This window comes from Narcine bancroftii, chromosome 7, assembly GCF_036971445.1.
Source record: "Narcine bancroftii isolate sNarBan1 chromosome 7, sNarBan1.hap1, whole genome shotgun sequence".
Classification (NCBI taxonomy): domain Eukaryota; kingdom Metazoa; phylum Chordata; class Chondrichthyes; order Torpediniformes; family Narcinidae; genus Narcine; species Narcine bancroftii.
The window spans coordinates 46,725,492-46,741,922 of NC_091475.1; the positions used below are offsets into that span (position 1 = coordinate 46,725,492).

General features: G+C 42.6%; 1 protein-coding gene across 1 annotated transcript in view; it reads right to left on the reverse strand.

Annotated features, from left to right (window-relative positions):
• The window catches only part of LOC138738862 (FERM and PDZ domain-containing protein 4-like), a 391,286-nt gene that overhangs the window by 29,243 nt on the left and 345,612 nt on the right, over positions 1–16,431 (reverse strand). Inside the window, exons 8-10 of the mRNA XM_069889976.1 lie at positions 13,043–13,174; positions 7,790–7,909; positions 5,971–6,107 (exon numbers count right to left, since the gene is read on the reverse strand). Of these exons, the coding sequence (XP_069746077.1) occupies positions 5,971–6,107; positions 7,790–7,909; positions 13,043–13,174 (389 nt within the window). The remainder of the gene's footprint in view (positions 1–5,970; positions 6,108–7,789; positions 7,910–13,042; positions 13,175–16,431) is intronic.

Sequence of the window (16,431 nt, forward strand, 5' to 3'; positions counted from 1 at the left end):
TATGTTGGTACTTCTTACTGCAGAGGAAATCCAAACACCAACCAAGAGGTACAAAATCTGAGCAAAATGAAAACAGAGGAAGAAGCTGCAGTTCGGGAAGCACATGTAGGGGGAGGGACAGAATCACCATCCCAGCAGAACGTGTTCAATCCCCAACTGCTGTGTAAAATGGGGTTAACCGGGCAATTCGCCCAGTTAGTGTCCCAGTTACGTGGCAGTTAGAAAGGGTGTAGTCAGGGAACCCAGTTAAACTTACCTAGGTTGCATCCACAGGTGATTTGAAAAAGAAAATGGCCGACCCACTTATTTCAGTGACGTCAGTGCTTGTGTGTGTGCGTCACCAGGCAGCCAGCATCCGAACATTCGATGGTACTTCCAGTGAGTACTCACTGGAAGTAAATGATGCATCATTGCGGGGCCGGGATCCCCCTTAAATTGCCAGGTTGGCGATTTATAGACACCCCCCTGCAATTTAAAAGGTGTTTCCAGCACATTTGCCCCTGTAATCGGACCTGGGTCCCAGGAGGGTTACCCAGGTGCTGCAGTTTAAAAGAGGCTATTAAGTCTGTCTCTCTCTCTGAAGAGTTGTCTGATTTGTGTGACAATGAATGATGATACTGCTGTCACGTACTCAGCTTGAAATGAGTAAAAACACAGAAATGTTGGATGAACTCAGCCGGTCTTTCAACGTCCATAAAAAGCAAAGATATATTGCTGACATTTCGGGCCTGAGCCCTTCTTCAAGAAATAAGTCGAATGAGCCAGAAACAGGAAATCTCAGAATACAGGCAGTGCCGGCTGGGGGAGGAATCTAGATCAACAACAGGTGTTAATTGGATCTGATAAGGGCCTAGATGAGAATTTATCATGCCTGTACAAATAGAGAAGGGAGAGACAGATCTGGGGTAAGGCGACGGGGTGGGGAGGGGGGGGGGAGAAGTGAGGTGGAGGCAGGGTTTAATGAAAGACAGAGAAGTTGATACCATCTGGTTGGAGGGTTGGAAGATAAGGTGTTGTTCCTTCAATTTGTAGGTGGTCTCAGTCTGGCAATGCTTGGACAGACATGTCAGCAAGGGAATGGGACGGAGAATTGAATTGGGTGGCCACTGGGAGATCCACTCACCTCTCCTATTATCGTATCCAATGAACACCTTTTGTTGGTCTGGATTCCTCCCCCAGCCAGCACTGTTTGAATTCTGAGACTTTCTGAGATTTCCTGCTCATTCGACTTATTCATTGAAGAAGGGCTCAGGCCCACAATGTCGGCAATATATCTTTGCTTTTTATGGACGCTGAAAGACTGGCTGAGCTTGTCCAGCATTTTGGTTTGTTTTTTCGACAATTCACATGCAGACTTTGGTGTTTCACTCATCTTGAAATTAAATCAAATCGCGCAATGTCCCTGAAGCCTTAAGGAAACACTGGACCCAATTTTGCATTAGCGACAACTGATATTAACAATATTATCTGTTAATAAGACAACTGGATACATGGAGATAATTGTGACAACCAAGGGGCTGCTGCGTGAAATGGAGAGCTGTAGTGATATCAGACTAAACTCAACAAAGGAATTGTCCACCAGTCTGAGTAAATTTTCATGGGGCATGGAAAGTCTTAATTACTAACTGATATTGAAATGTATTTTCACATATGTGTAGTCTTAATTCAGATTTCATTTTTTTATTCGTAATCTTAAAAATTTCATTGAAAATTGTAATTTTTTGCTACTTAATTTCATCTTTGTTTTCCTCATTATCTCTGTCCCTGATCTGGTATGGGATTAAGTATTTTAATCTGCTTTTTCCGGCTCTGTGCTGCTTGTTAACCATTCCCCAGCTTCATTGATAGAGATGTGCAGAGCGACTTGTGTTGCACACACAACCTGCAGATTCTCTTCAAAAGGTGAAGTGCTGTTCTGATTTCTAATACGTAGTGAGTTCCAATGAAAATTCCCGCAGGGTAATGATATAAGAGTCACATAACCCACTAAACTAATATATTGCTCACTACTTTTAATGAGGTAAATTTACAGAGCAACTTGTGCAACTGAAACAAAGTCTGTTTGCTCAATGAAACATTACTGGTTTTATGAAAATGGAAAAGATCTGGAATGAAAAAAGTAACTTTAAGAGTGATATTGGTGTTTAATATTACAATAGATATATTTTGATGTATTTATCAGTAAACATTGTGTAAATGTAGATATTCTCTCTCTTTCTCTCTCACACCCTCTCACATATATGTGCATTCACACAAGCATAGGCTGAAAGAAAACCCCCGCCCCATCCCATGGTTAGATTCCTGGTATTCAATAAATCAAGGTATTTATACTTGAATGTGACATTTCCAGTAACAGTGGTAACTTCTGAGCAGAATTTTACCAGAATGGATTAATATTTCCACAGCAACCATTCTATTAGTATAAATGAACTTTATTGGCCAACCAATCAACAAATTCAAGGAGTCACAACCCATATATTGTTTTGCATGGAAAATCTGCAGTTCATGATATATAACATCAGTGTTCCTCATAGAAAAGCATGTCAAAGCCAGATGAAACCCATGCCTGGCCTGCAAGACAGTTACAGTTTTTATTTCCCTGTTGTTCTGCTCGTCACCCTATTAGTCTTTACAATTTGCAAGATATTAATTGTGTGTGGCTGCTATTTCTCCTTTCCTTCCTCCACCATACAGCTGGTTAATTTTATCCAGCAGTACAGAAATAGTTCTGCCAATTCGGACTATCACACAGTGAGTGCTCAACAAGACCCAATGCAAAAGGGTCTCCAAGATGGAGCCCTTTAAATAAATTAACATATGGAAGTATGGAGAAAGGAATATGTTTGGTTTATCATAGGCTCACTCCACAGTCTGGACATAGTGATCTCTGTTTATTAATAAATGGGAAAGTTAGATTTTATATTCATTCTCTAAAATTTGTTTCCCCCACCCCCCCCCCGGATTTATTTTTTTAATGGTTGCAACAGGATTTCTGTGCAATGTTCAACCATTTTTTTTGCTTTTCAAGGCCTTATAATCCTCACTCTCCACAAATTCTATAGTTACCAAGCTCTTTCTTACGGTTAATACTAATGCAGTGAACTGATAGCCTGAATCTCTTCTTCCATGTTCATTCTGTACTTGAATTCGTAAACATGGACAGAAATACCATTGCCCATTCAGTAATATTTCTAGCAAAGCAGTTATACATAATACATTCTGAAGAATAGGAAATAAGTGACCTTTGAAAGGTAAATAATTCAGCACCTAAAGGATATTATACATCACTTTTGGGACTTGCTACTGGAAAGCAAAATGTGAGCACATCTCTGCGATACAATACTGACTGTGACGGCATGAATACATCAAGAGGATATACAATTTGTTATAAACAATCTTCCTTGAAATTTGAAAAACCAGGATATGTGTTGCTGTTTCCTGATGCAAATGAGAAGCAACATCCTGTTGACACTGGGAGTTTGAAATGGTAAACTCTTAATTAAGTTGCTGACTCTCATCAAAGGTCAAGTAGCACTGAAATTCTTATGTCACGTCAACAGCAGCTTGAACAAGAATCTAGTTACATTTTTGCTAAGGCTGATTTGACAATATAGGGAGCTGACTTTTATTTCAACGTTTTTTTTGGTCTGTCCAAGGCAAGTTGACAAATGCACCATGTTCTTTGTTGCACTGTTAGTGGGATCTCCCTGTGACACAGAATTTATCTGGATAACATATTAGATGAGGCAGGATGTTTCTGCTGCCTGAGGAATGTAGAACTGGGCATTTGTCTCAACATAAATTGCAGGCTGATGCTGACCCACTGGTCACTCTTTCTCTGCTCCCTGCTCTCCGTGGGTCACCCAGCCTGAATGTACAACTGCTGCAAGCGACTGGTTAGGGGCTGGCTGATGATGCTATCTGCCCGCGACCCACCTCCCCACTCACCCCTCTCCCTCCATGATCCCCTCAAGCCATGGGTGGTGGGCAGGAACTGTCAGGGCAGCAGGGGCTGTCGGGGCAGCAGGAGCTATTGGGCCAGAGGGGGGGAGCAGGATCCAACAGAGCCAGTGGGAACCTTCAGGGGGCATCTGGTGTGGGCTGAAACAGCCTCACTGGGCCGCTTCAGCATTCAGGGCCGCTCTCTGCGACTCAAAATGCAGCAGAGCAATGGTTATCTTCCATACCCATAATCCCCCATGCAGCTGGAACTGTTCTGGGAACCACAGAAGGATCATGGGTAGGGAAGACAGCCATTGCTCTGCCACGTATTTATGATGGGTGGCGCTATGGCACCAGTCGCCCCGCCTCCATCGGCTCCAGAGGGCACTACGAGGCACCTCTCGATATGAATGGGATGCTGGAGCAGCATTTTCGGGCTGCTGTCTGAAAGTTAAGTTTTATGATTTTCATTCTGCTCTTGTAGCCGGCCTCCAGGCAGAGGCCTGACATGAAATGGCCTAAAAATTTACCACATTTTGAGTGAAGAAATTTGTCCTCATTTTAGATTCAAAATTATTTTATTGTCGTGTAATAAAACAGATGTAAGGTTACATAAAATTGCCTTTAGTGTGCTGCAAGGCAGACAAAGATTCGATATCAGCAGAAGTTGGCCAGCATCCTTTAGTCAGAGAGAAATAAAACAAAAGAAAATCTCTTCAGAGTCACTGAGTCTCCATGGATTTGCCTCACACAGCCTCTGCAGCCATTCAGAGTCCAGTCCCAACCATGGGCAACCCGAGCTTCAGATCCAAAACCCTGACAGGATCAGGAAGCCTTCAGCGCCCTTGGCACCCTCACACATCCCGGTTCCGATACCTGGTAACCCTTCAGCTGGTCTCCAGCATGGTGTGAATCCTTTGACAGCAGTCGCCAGCAAACCACAGCCTGCGTGGGTTCCTCGCATCGAATCGGCAACCGCCCACTTCATGTGCGTTCTTAGCCATAGAGCCCCTCACTGGTCCACCTCTGTGGTCACCAGCCTATAGGGTAATCTCCTCTGCTTCTCCTTCTCAAACAGAGGAGGTCTCCCCATTTTCTGGCGCCCTGCGCCAGTCGTCTGCTTCCCTGGGGTCTGTAATCCCCTCAAGGCCACTGCCAAACACAGACACTGCTATCTTGAGCCCAGACCCTGTGGTCGCAGGATTTTAAAATAAACCACCATTGCCTCCTTTAACAGGTCATTTAAAGCTTGAACGGACTGGGCACTCTTTCCCTGCTCCCTGCTCTCCCTACATTCCTGAATGTACAACTGCAGAGCGCAGCACTCTACCAATTATCCTTCTCTGAGAAGGGCTGGAATCATTGCTTCGGAGCTGGCAAAGGTGCATTCAGAGAGGTACATCTTTAGGCATAAGGGCAAAAAACCTTTGCCTTTACAGAATGGTGTTTGCTCTGTCTGAAAGTGTCTTTTGGCTTTATATGTAAAAGACCTACTGACTGCATTCAAAACAGGGTGTGAAGATTTTTGGATTTAAAAGGAATTGATGGATATGTGGAAAGCCAGAAAAACGGTGGAGAGGAAGATTAGCTATGATCTGAATGTATGATAAGGGCAGGGTCAAAGGGCTGAATGGCTTTCTCCTGTTTCCATTTCTTGTGTATGATTTTACTTGTGTGAAAGTACCAACTATCGGCACGAATTCTGCAGCGTCTTAATCCAGTGGAACTATAGTGGCAGAATGAGACAGAACTTTGAACATGTTGTCTCAAAGTCTAGCCACGATTGTGACTGTCAAGACATAATAAACCAAAATAGACTTTCAAACATTTATCGCAACAGCTTGCCAAAATTGTTCAATAAAACTGGATGCCCTGAAATTCTAGGTCAATAACTTGAAATAAACCTAAGTTAAATGCAATTCAATCTACACTTCTGAGCTTTCAGCTTGTAGTACTATTTTCCCAACACATTATCAGGATGTTTCAAATTGTAACCGGGACCATTATCATGGTACTGTCATTACTTACTCAATGTACTTAAGAGAGACTTTCTGAGACTGTTTGGTGCTCACAGTCAAGATGTACATCTGCAAAGCAGCAAGTCGGAGAGCCACGTCATACTTCAGCTCAGGTCCGAACCTCTCCTGCACCACATCATTGCAACTCTGGTAGAGAAACAGTAGAGGGAGAAGTATAACCAAAGACGAGACCAGTAAGTACCTTCATTGGCATCTGCCTGAGATAATAAACGTGCCTCAGATCAACAGTCCCCTGCAATCTAAAGCAATTAGATTTGTGGTACCCTTGTAACTTCTATGTGCTTGATTTTTACAGCAAATGTTACTGCAATTTCATTTTTTTCTTCTCCTTTTGAAAAGATCAAAATTTAATACATGGTACAGAAGAGAATGTAACATTTATATGAAAAGCACATATCATTTTTATTTAGTCACGCATGCCACCTTGGTGTACAGTGTGCAGCAGGAGAGCAAAATGCTGTGTGAAAATCCAGGTACTGATCTGCTTCCTGAATCTCTACAGCCTAAGGACACAAATTGGTTCTGCTAATCTTTCACATAAATAACCCAGAATGGCCAGTTGTCTATGAGGAGGATTAGCTTTCAGCTCCTTCTCTTATGTTTGCCATGCAAATTAAAATGAAGAAGTTATTCCTCTATTAAAAAATACATTTGTTGTTAATCATTTATTTGAGGAAGTCAGAGCTACGGTTTACAGAATAGCAATGTTCATTGCCTTCCTTTTGCTCTCAGAGAGTTGGGAGTGTTTGGAAAAAAAATGCAAACACCCCCCCTCCCCCATTTTTAATATCATTATGAGAAATAAAGATGGAAAAGATTCCTTTAATACGCACATGAGAAAGGTAGCTGTGGGGCTGACGGAAGGCTATAGTGATGCAGAGAGGGAATTTCAACACTACAGTAAAATCTTGCAGCTGATAATGAATGCTTACAAACCCTGAATGGCTGCTCTCAGTTTTTTACACGAGAGTAATGTTGAATGGAGTCCAGACACAGGAACTACTGGTTGGAGTGAGACTCACCCATGATCCACAGGGAGCCTGTTTCATACTTGAGCAAAGTAGAATTGTTCCTCATTGACCAACTCTTCATTGTATAGTCTGGTAGGACCAGCATTAAAAAAAAACCTTATGCATGAACAGACCTAAAAAACATGAAAACCACCTTAAAAGTTCTCTCCATTTGTCCCACCCTCATTGCTGCTACCAACTGAGATACTGCCCATTTCCAATCATTAAAAGGAATGCTTTTGATTTGAAGATGTGATTATCCATGATAAAGTCATTCATACATATGATCACATTCTCCTGTGCCTAAGAAGGGTAGCCAACATTCTGAAGGACCCATCAAACACGCTCTCTTCTCCCTCTTCCATCGGGGAGATGGCTCAAGAAAGTGCAAATGTGAAGCCAAAGGCTGAAAGACAATTTCATCCCTGCAGAAATCGGGCTTCTGAATGAACCTCACAACAGTGCACTCAGACTGTCTTCAATTTGTATGAATTCTTTTCTCACATTCTAACTCTACGTTGTATTTGTCCTCTTGCATTTCTACTTTGTACAACTTACAAATGTTAGATTGATCTTCTTTCCTTCCTTTGGTCCCTCCCTCCTTTCCTTTTTACAGCTTTGCTTGTTAATAATATAAGCAGTTGAGTCCTTTTATTGCGCAATTCAGCCACATATGTTTAAATTACACTCTGGAAGAAGACACTGATGGATGCAACACAGGCGATGGAGCCATGTAATGCATCCAAAACGTATGGTATAGCATCACAATATGAACGTACTGCATTAGGACACACTTACCTGGACATATAAATACTCAAAAGCAACTGCATCTCTCCGTAGCAAATCAATGGGATCCTTTGGAACAAAGCTGATTCGGAAAAGACATTTCATCCTGTGGGAACCCGGTCTCTGTGTCACCTAAAGCAAAGTAATATCAGATGAAGGGCCACTGGACAGAGTCCACAATAGCAACAATAATACGGTAATCATAAAGGAGGCTGATGGGCTTGGAATGAGGGTTTCTGAAGCACAGAACTCAGCTACCTAATTACCGTTGTCAAATATCAAGCTGCTGGCTCAGTGAAGGATAAGAGGAAAATCTCAACTTCAGGAGTATGTTTGATGTTCAGCTTCTACTGGGCTCAGGTGAATCAATAGTAATTCTGAAATTAATTTACATTTTTTTTCAACTGGAGACAACATTCTCAACCTAATCATAAGGCCATTTCATGTCAGGCCTCCGCCTGGAGGCTGGCGACAAGAGTGGACAAGGCTGCTCCAGCGTCCCATTCATATCCAGAGGCGCCTCGTAGTGCCCTCCGGAGCTGATGGCTCCTGCTGCCTCCCGCTGGCCCATCGGTCCCCGCTGCCCCAATAGCCCCCACTGCTCTCACTGCCCCGATGGCCTCCGCTGACAGCTCCTGCTGCCTTGAGGGGTGAGTGGGGAGATGGGTCACAGGCTGATGGCATCATCATCCCTCCCCTAACCAGCTGCTGTACATTCAGGTCAGGCAATGGAGTTCAGCACTCTGCCGATTATTCTTCCCTAGGAAGGGTTGGAATTGGTGCCTTGAAGCCGGCCACAGTGCATTCAGAAAGGTACATCCTTAGCCATAAGGGCAAAGAACCTCCGCCTTTATAGGCGGCCTATATATAGCCACTTTAAATGACTTGAGCATTTTCAATTGAGCAAATTTACATTCTTACGAAGCCACATCCATTCTCCTAATTGTTCCTTGTGCATTTGAAGAGGTGGAAAAAAGTGAAAATTATTTTCAATAATTTAAAATAAAAAAAACTAAACTACATGTGTTGGAAATCTGAAATAATAACATAAAATGCTGAAACACTCAGGTCAAGTAGAATGCTGTATATCAGATCTGGGAAAGGGGATCATATTAGTTTTCAGTCATAGTAATGGTGGGCAAACAAGCTTGTTGAGATGTGTGCTGGGTGACATTGTGCACACCTGCTATTTTCCAAGGGTTACGTCTCAAATGCATGGGAAAATTTCAATGGAATCAATGCTGTTCATGATCCAAGGATTAAACCCACAATCTTCCTTATTGGTTTTTAATTACAGAAATTGGATTGCACAGTGTGCAAAAAAAAAACGTGATGCCAAGAAAGTCATTTCCTCGACAATGTTGTGCTCAAAGGTTGAGATGTTGTTTTGGAGAACAGGCTTCTTGGAGACCTGGTAAACTTCAGGGCCAGGATAGCTGTCAGAAAACCATTTGTTAATTCAGGAGTTTCTTGAAATAAGATTCAATATTGAATGGAGCTTTACCAAGCAAATTGATATTTTTATCAACTAAGATGAATAAACCACCACGTTACTATTGAAGCTCAATTCTACATCATTTGACTACTCTTTTTAATTAATGCATCTTGTCCATTCTTTATACAGATACACACAATCCTTTATCCGGACATCTAAAATTCAGAAAGATCCAAAATGCGGCATTTTTTTCCTGGTACTGGTACAGCGGAGGGAGGGAGGGAGGGAGAGAGAGAGAGAGAGAGAGAGACAGCAGCACGACTAGGTTGGTGGGGGGAGAGAAATGGCAGCACGACTCAGGCGGGTGGGGGGGGGGAGAGAGACGGCAGCGCGACTCGGATGGGAGGGGGAGAAGAGAGAGATGGCAGCGCGACTCAGGTGGGCGGGGGGGAGAGACGGCAAAGCGACTCGGGTGGTCAAGGGGGAAGAGAGACGCCAGTGCGACTGGAAGGGGGTGGATACATCAGGACAATTCAAGTGGGCTTAAATCTGGGGCAGCTGGCCGAAATCTGGAAAAATCCAAAATTCGGAGCACACTGTCCCCCAAGAGTTCCGGATAAAGGATTGTGTACCTGTATGGTATATGAATATTGTTCTAATGCAGGAATTAGGCAGTACAATCTCTATAGTATAACCTCTACGAAGATAGAAACTGCATAATAAATTATTGGAAATAAAACACTTTGACAGCAAGAACTACACAATGGTGAAAGTATTAACAATATTTTAAATATCTATATTGCAAAAATACATTGCCCGGGGAAGGCAAGTAAAAATTTACTTAAATTGTTATTAAAGGGAAATCAATCTGTTTCACCATCAGACCAATGAGTCCAGCACTGGGAGCCAGAAGCAGATGTTAAAGAGAAGTGAATTATTTACCCCTTTGGGCAATGTGTTGCACATGTGGGCTTTTGTGAAAAGAATTTTACAGCCCCAGACCCTGTAGAAACTTCTTGTGGACCTTGGAGAACCATCAATTCATACACTTGAATGCAAAGAGGGTATTTCCACTTCAGGAGAATCTAGAACTAGGGGTCAATGTGTCTTGAATCTTTGGAGCTTTCTTCCTCAAAGAGCAATGGATGCAGAATGTTGTGAATTTCCATATCACTGCATATTTCCTAATGACGCAGATGTTTTCTCTAACCCACAGAGCAATCCCATTCCCCCATTAATTTCCCCTCTCCCCCTTCTCTTGCATTCCCATCAACCTTCCCTAGATCCTCGAGATTTGGGGAATTTTGCAGTGGACGATTAACCTCTCGACCCATGTTTTTTCGAGTGTGGGACAAAACTGGAGCACCCGGAGAAAACATACATCATCAAACTTCACACATTCAACATCCGAGGTCAGGAGTGAATCCAGCTCGCTTATGGTGTAGAAACTTGTTGACCCACTGTGCCATCCTAAAATATCGTATTATAACATATTTTAATTTGAATAGGTTAAGGCTCATTTAATCAGTTATGAGGGCAAGGAGAAATGTTGAATTGGAACTGCAGTGAGATTAGCCATGAATGGTGGTGATTGAACATCTGAATGGATTACTCCTGCTCCAAATTTGCATGTTGGTATTGCTTTCCAAGTGCAGAATATGTGGGACTTGGTCCCTATAAGAGTCAGACCAGCCTGTAAAGGTGGTGTCAAAGCTCATGAAATAATTATATCTGATATGTGGCTGCCACTGTAGGCCTGAAATTAAGCATGGCAGAGATATCCAGACAATTAATCACCCTATGACTCTACTCCCTGCAGTAATTAGTAAGTTTTAGCCATCATAATTGGTTCATGATCTAAACACTATAATCCACTGTACTGATTGCCAAAGTGGGTGCTGCCGCACCCCCCCCACCCCCATGGGGGGTGGAAAGATCCAAGGGGGCAGTGAGGAAAAAGGGGGCATTCCAAACCTTCAGTCTTGATATTATTAAATCTGCTGCAAAGTTTAATGAAGAAGGTAGTGCAGTAATTTTCTGACCAGATTTGGGCTGGCAGCAGTAAGCAAAATAAATGGTGACAAGGCATTCTCACAAGAGCTGGTCTTGGTGGCCACCATGTTGTACTGGCGACACTACTCCCTCTCAGCATCACCAACACCCCCCTCTCAGAGCTGCCATCATCCCTTTCTCAGTGCTGCCAACACCCCCATCTCAGCGCTGCCACCAACCCCTCTCAGCGCTGCCACCAATCCCTCTCAGTGCTGCCGCCAACACTCCCTCTCAGCGCTGCCGCCAATACTCCCCCTCTCAGCGCTGCCGCCAACACTTACCCTCTCAGTGCTGCCACCAACCCCTCTCAGCGCTGCCACCAACCCCTCTCAGCGCTGCCGCCAACACTCCCACTCTCAGCACTGCCACCACCCCCTTCTCAGCGCCGCCAACACCCCCTCTCAGCGCTGTCACCAACCCCTCTCAGCACCGCCAACACTCCCCCTCTCGGCACTGCCGCCAACGCCCCTCTCAGCACTGCCACCACCCCCTTCTTAGCGTTGTCACCACCCCTTTCTTAGCGCTGCCACCACCCCTGTTTCAGTGCTGCCATTAACCCCCCCCCCTCAGCATTGCCATCAACCTTCCCCCACTCCGCTCAGCACCACCACTAAAACCACTCCCCCCAGTACCATTGTATGGGAGGAGGGATCTTGGGATGTGTGACCTGGAAGGCAAGGCGACAGCAGCCCAAAAAAGTTTGGGAACCACTAATCTACAGTTTATTGGGCTTATAAAAGTAGGTGATGATGGTGGGTTGCATGAATTTGGCTATGGTTTAGAAAATCAAGGGATTATATAGATTATGTAAATTAGGTGTTGAAAGGGACAGAACATAATTAACAAGTGAGTGGTTCATGTGATGCTGAAAGCAGAAAACATTTTAACATAAAGGGGACAATAACAAAATACAAAAGATGCGGGAAATTTGAAAAATGAACAGAAAATCCTAAAAAGAAGCATGGAAACAGAGTTGTTGATCTTTCATCTGAGCTGTTCAATGTGATAGATGTGGAACAATGCATAAAAGTGCTGGGTGAACTCTGCACTTTTGTGTATTGTTCCATTTCTCCAGCATTTGTAGACTACTTGTTTAACGAGAGTGATAGATGCTATAGGTTAGAAGATTGCCTGTGAATGGACAATTAAATCAAGTGTACAATGATGTGGAAGAGTGGCGGTGGTTGGGAATGGTGAGGTGAGATAGGTTAGGTCTAATAGAGCAGAAAACAGAAGAGATTAGAGTGACAAAAGGGTTGACAGAAATCCAATGTAGAAATTCATCCTCAGTTAAGTGTGCTGAATGCATGGTGTAGAAGTGTCAGCATGTTATATTCTGGCTGTGAAACACAATTTCACAATGCAATAAATTTGAAGACAGAGTACAATATGAACTCTCAATGCATGCTCAGCACAAATAACAGAAATCGAATTTCTACCTGACTGAATTCAGTTTGCCCAAACCTGGTAAGAATTTCAAAACAATTGATTCAATGATGAAACTGGTCAAAGGGCTGATCCAGCATTCTTATTTTAAGAGTGAATTTCTCTGCTAAAAAAAGAGTGGAAGCCAGGCTTCTTATCATAAAAATGCAAAATCGTGAGCAAAAATGGTTTCATGATCTTCTGCCATTTTGATTTCTACAAGAGCTGTGGATCCATTCAGCTACTTGTGAAGTGATGGTCAGCAAAGGCTTTCATATGGGTGTCCTGAGTAGAGTTTGCTAATATTTTTTACTTACCAAGACAATCAATCCACACACATCAAGAGCAGTTACCTGAGTAAGGGTCTCCTGATCGTGAAGCAGAAGAAGTTTGTTTGGCTCTCCTTCAATGCGCTGTTCGAGCATCAGAGAAAAATGTTCAATGCATTTGATGGATAGTTTCTCCTGAAGTGTCAGGATCACATCCTGTGGACATACACAAAACACTTCTAAAATGAATTGGCTTTGTTAAGCATTTGAGATTCAAAGACTCATGGAATAAAAAACAGCAAAGAAGGACACCATTTGGCTCATTGACTGCATCCTAGCTTGTTTCCAGAGCAACTCTCTAGTTCCACCCATTAGTCATCTCTCCTTGGTCTTGCAAAATGTGTTCCACCATCTATTTATCCAGCATTCTCTTGAAGACCACAATGGAACCATTCTCCACATCTGCAGGCCTTGTCTTGTAGATTCCAACCACACATCATGTAGAAAGCCTTACCTTATTCTCTTCCCTTTACTTCATAACCGTGATCTAACAGAGGATCTACCTCCCAAGTGTTTTGTAGGATAAATCAGTAGAGAATTTTATAGAGAAAGAAAGTACATTTTTGAATGATTGTGGAATTCAGGGCAATGCAGGAGAGATTGGACCTGGGGCAGATTTGAATAGGGGCCTGGCGGCCTTCTCAACTACTCTACCAAAGGGAACAACCTCCCATTAACCAACCTGCCCATCATTTTATAAACCTCTAACAAACTCCCTCTCCAGCCTATCCTTGTAATTGTAACCCTTCATCCTTGGACACATTCTCACAAATCTGTTGCTGTCTCACTTTGCTTATAATCCTGTTATCCAAGCACCTCATCAGCAGTTTCCTGCAAGTTCCCCAACACCATGTTAGTACATTATACTCATTGATTCTGTCCGTTCACACACCATTGACTTTATTAAATTTGTTAAACAGGATTTGTCCTGAATAAATTCATGCCAGCTCATCAATTTTCCTCTCAATGACTATTAATCTTCTCCCAATCAATATTTCCAAAATCTCTCTCCTCGCATTCAGGTTAAACTGATGGGCTCTGATTGTTGGGCTTTTCCTTATTTCCTTTCTGTACAAGAGAATAATGTTGGCCACTCTCCAATCCTCTGGTCCCATGCTGAAATCTAAAGAGCACCCAAAAATTCCAGTTAGTACCCCTGTATGTTCAGACTTTGGGCTATCAAAATGCTAACATAAAAGACTATCCTTTTAGAAATTATTGATGGGAAAGATTTTTTTCAATTTATTCTAAGGTAGTGGAAGACTCATTAGAGTTTTCATCACAGAACAAGAAATTTTGTTTGGAGGAAAGATTTTGGAAAGTTTCTCCATTATAGACTGCAGTCATGGTGTACGTTGAAGACAAAGATCACTTGATTCAACAATATTAAAGGAGCAAATTTATCTTGAGTCATGGCAAGAAAGTGGTGCCAAGGTAAATAATCAATCAGGATGGAGCAGGCATGAGGAGCAGAGACATTTCCATGCTTTTAAGTCTTGTTCTTATGTACCTCATGAGTCTGTAACTAACAGTTGCCTTCCAGTTGAAAGCAAATCCTGGGAAGGTCTGAGTGGCCCATTTCCTTTGTGGCCTGAAGCCTAATCCTCCCCAGAGTGAGAGGATAAAGTTCCATTCCAGAACAGCTACTTGGGACTGAAGTGAAAACAGTTTGAGTTGTGGGTCGGTGAAGGCCATTGGCTGAAATTAATGTCTTTTTGGTATCAATATAAAGGCTCATATTGATGGGGATTTCCAATCAAGCATGTTGCGATGGATTAAGCTGCTTTTGGTGCATTGGCCTCTCAACACTATGTCTGAAATGGAGTGAAAAAATGCTCATGCTGCAATAGAACATGGAAGCATTTAATGATACAAGCTGTCCAAGTATACCATTTTCTAAAGAACACCAATCCATTAAAGCAACTAAGACTTTTTGTAAAGTAAAACTGGAGTATAGTAAACCAAAGGTTCTTTGAACTTAGACTTTTTCTTTCCCTTTGTGCTGGTTTTATTTGATATTCTAGCTCATGTCTCTGATAGAACAATCCTTGATTTAACTCTTATCTGAAAGATAACTTGCAACATTAAACCATTGGGCACAGTCACATAATGATCAGGTCACTGGGCTAGTAATCTCGAGATCAGGAGTAAGGTCTGTTAGTGGAGGTAAACCAGAAAAACTGTAGATGGCTTGATCTTAGTTATTGCATTGAATCTGGATTTAAAAACATTGAGAATCATTCGTGGTGATTGCTTCTCAGAATTCCAGTGGGTTGTATCATGATCTTTAAGGAAGGAATCCTGCCATTCTTATCTCATCTGGTAAAATGCAACTCCTGATTGTTTAATTTCTCTCTGAGAAAGCCCAGAAAATCACCTGATTGAATGATACCTCATCAACCAACAAGCACCAAAGTATTGGTTATTTTTATTTGGTTACAATAAAGCGACACCCAGTGTTTTCCAGTCTTCAAAGTGCTCCTCACAGACTTCTGGATATGTCAAATTTGCAAGAGTAATCCCACAGACTGGTCCAACAATAATTCCCATCAGCGGGGCAGATGGTCACACAGGAAAGATGCAGATAGGAGGAAAAGGCGGAAGGTGCTTAACATTTTATAACATGAAGCTTCATGGTCACTTATGGGCAAGGAAACAAGAGAGAGAAACATAAACAAGAAGGCAGTACAAAAAAACTGCAATAGAGAAAATAAATATCCAGTAATAAATAATGTGCAAAGTAAGAGCCCTTAAACAAGCCTTTGATTGGGTTTGTTGCTCAGGGGTCTGATGGTGGAGGGGTAGCAACTGTTCCTGGTGGGGAGAGCTGTGCTTACGATGTACTAGGCTGTGTTCACTACCTTTTGCAGGGCTCTGTGCTCAGAGATATTGGTGCCCCCATATCAGGCCAAGATGCAGTCTGTCAGCAGACTTTCCACTACACATCTATCAAAATTTGCCAAGGTTTTCGATGTCAAACCAAATCTCCGCAAGCTCCTAAGGAAGCAGTGGCACTGACATGGTTTCTTCATGATGACATTCACGTGTTGGGTCCAGGAAAATTCCTCTGAAATAGAGACTTACAGGAATTTTAATTTGCTCACACTCTCCATTCTGATTCCCCAACCATCACTGGATTGTACACCTCTGGTCATCCTGAAGTTCACAATGAGCTCCTTGGCTTTGGTGACATTGAGTGCAAGGTTATTGTTAGTACACCAATCCGTCAAGTTTTCAATCTCCCTTCTGTATACTGACTCATCGACCCTTTATATACAATTCAATACTGTGGAATGGTCAGGAAATTTGTAGTTGGTGTTATTGTTGTACTGAGACACACATTTATAGTGTGAAGTGAGTGGTGCATGGGGCTAAGAACTCAGACCTGTGGTGTTCTGGTACTGATGGATATT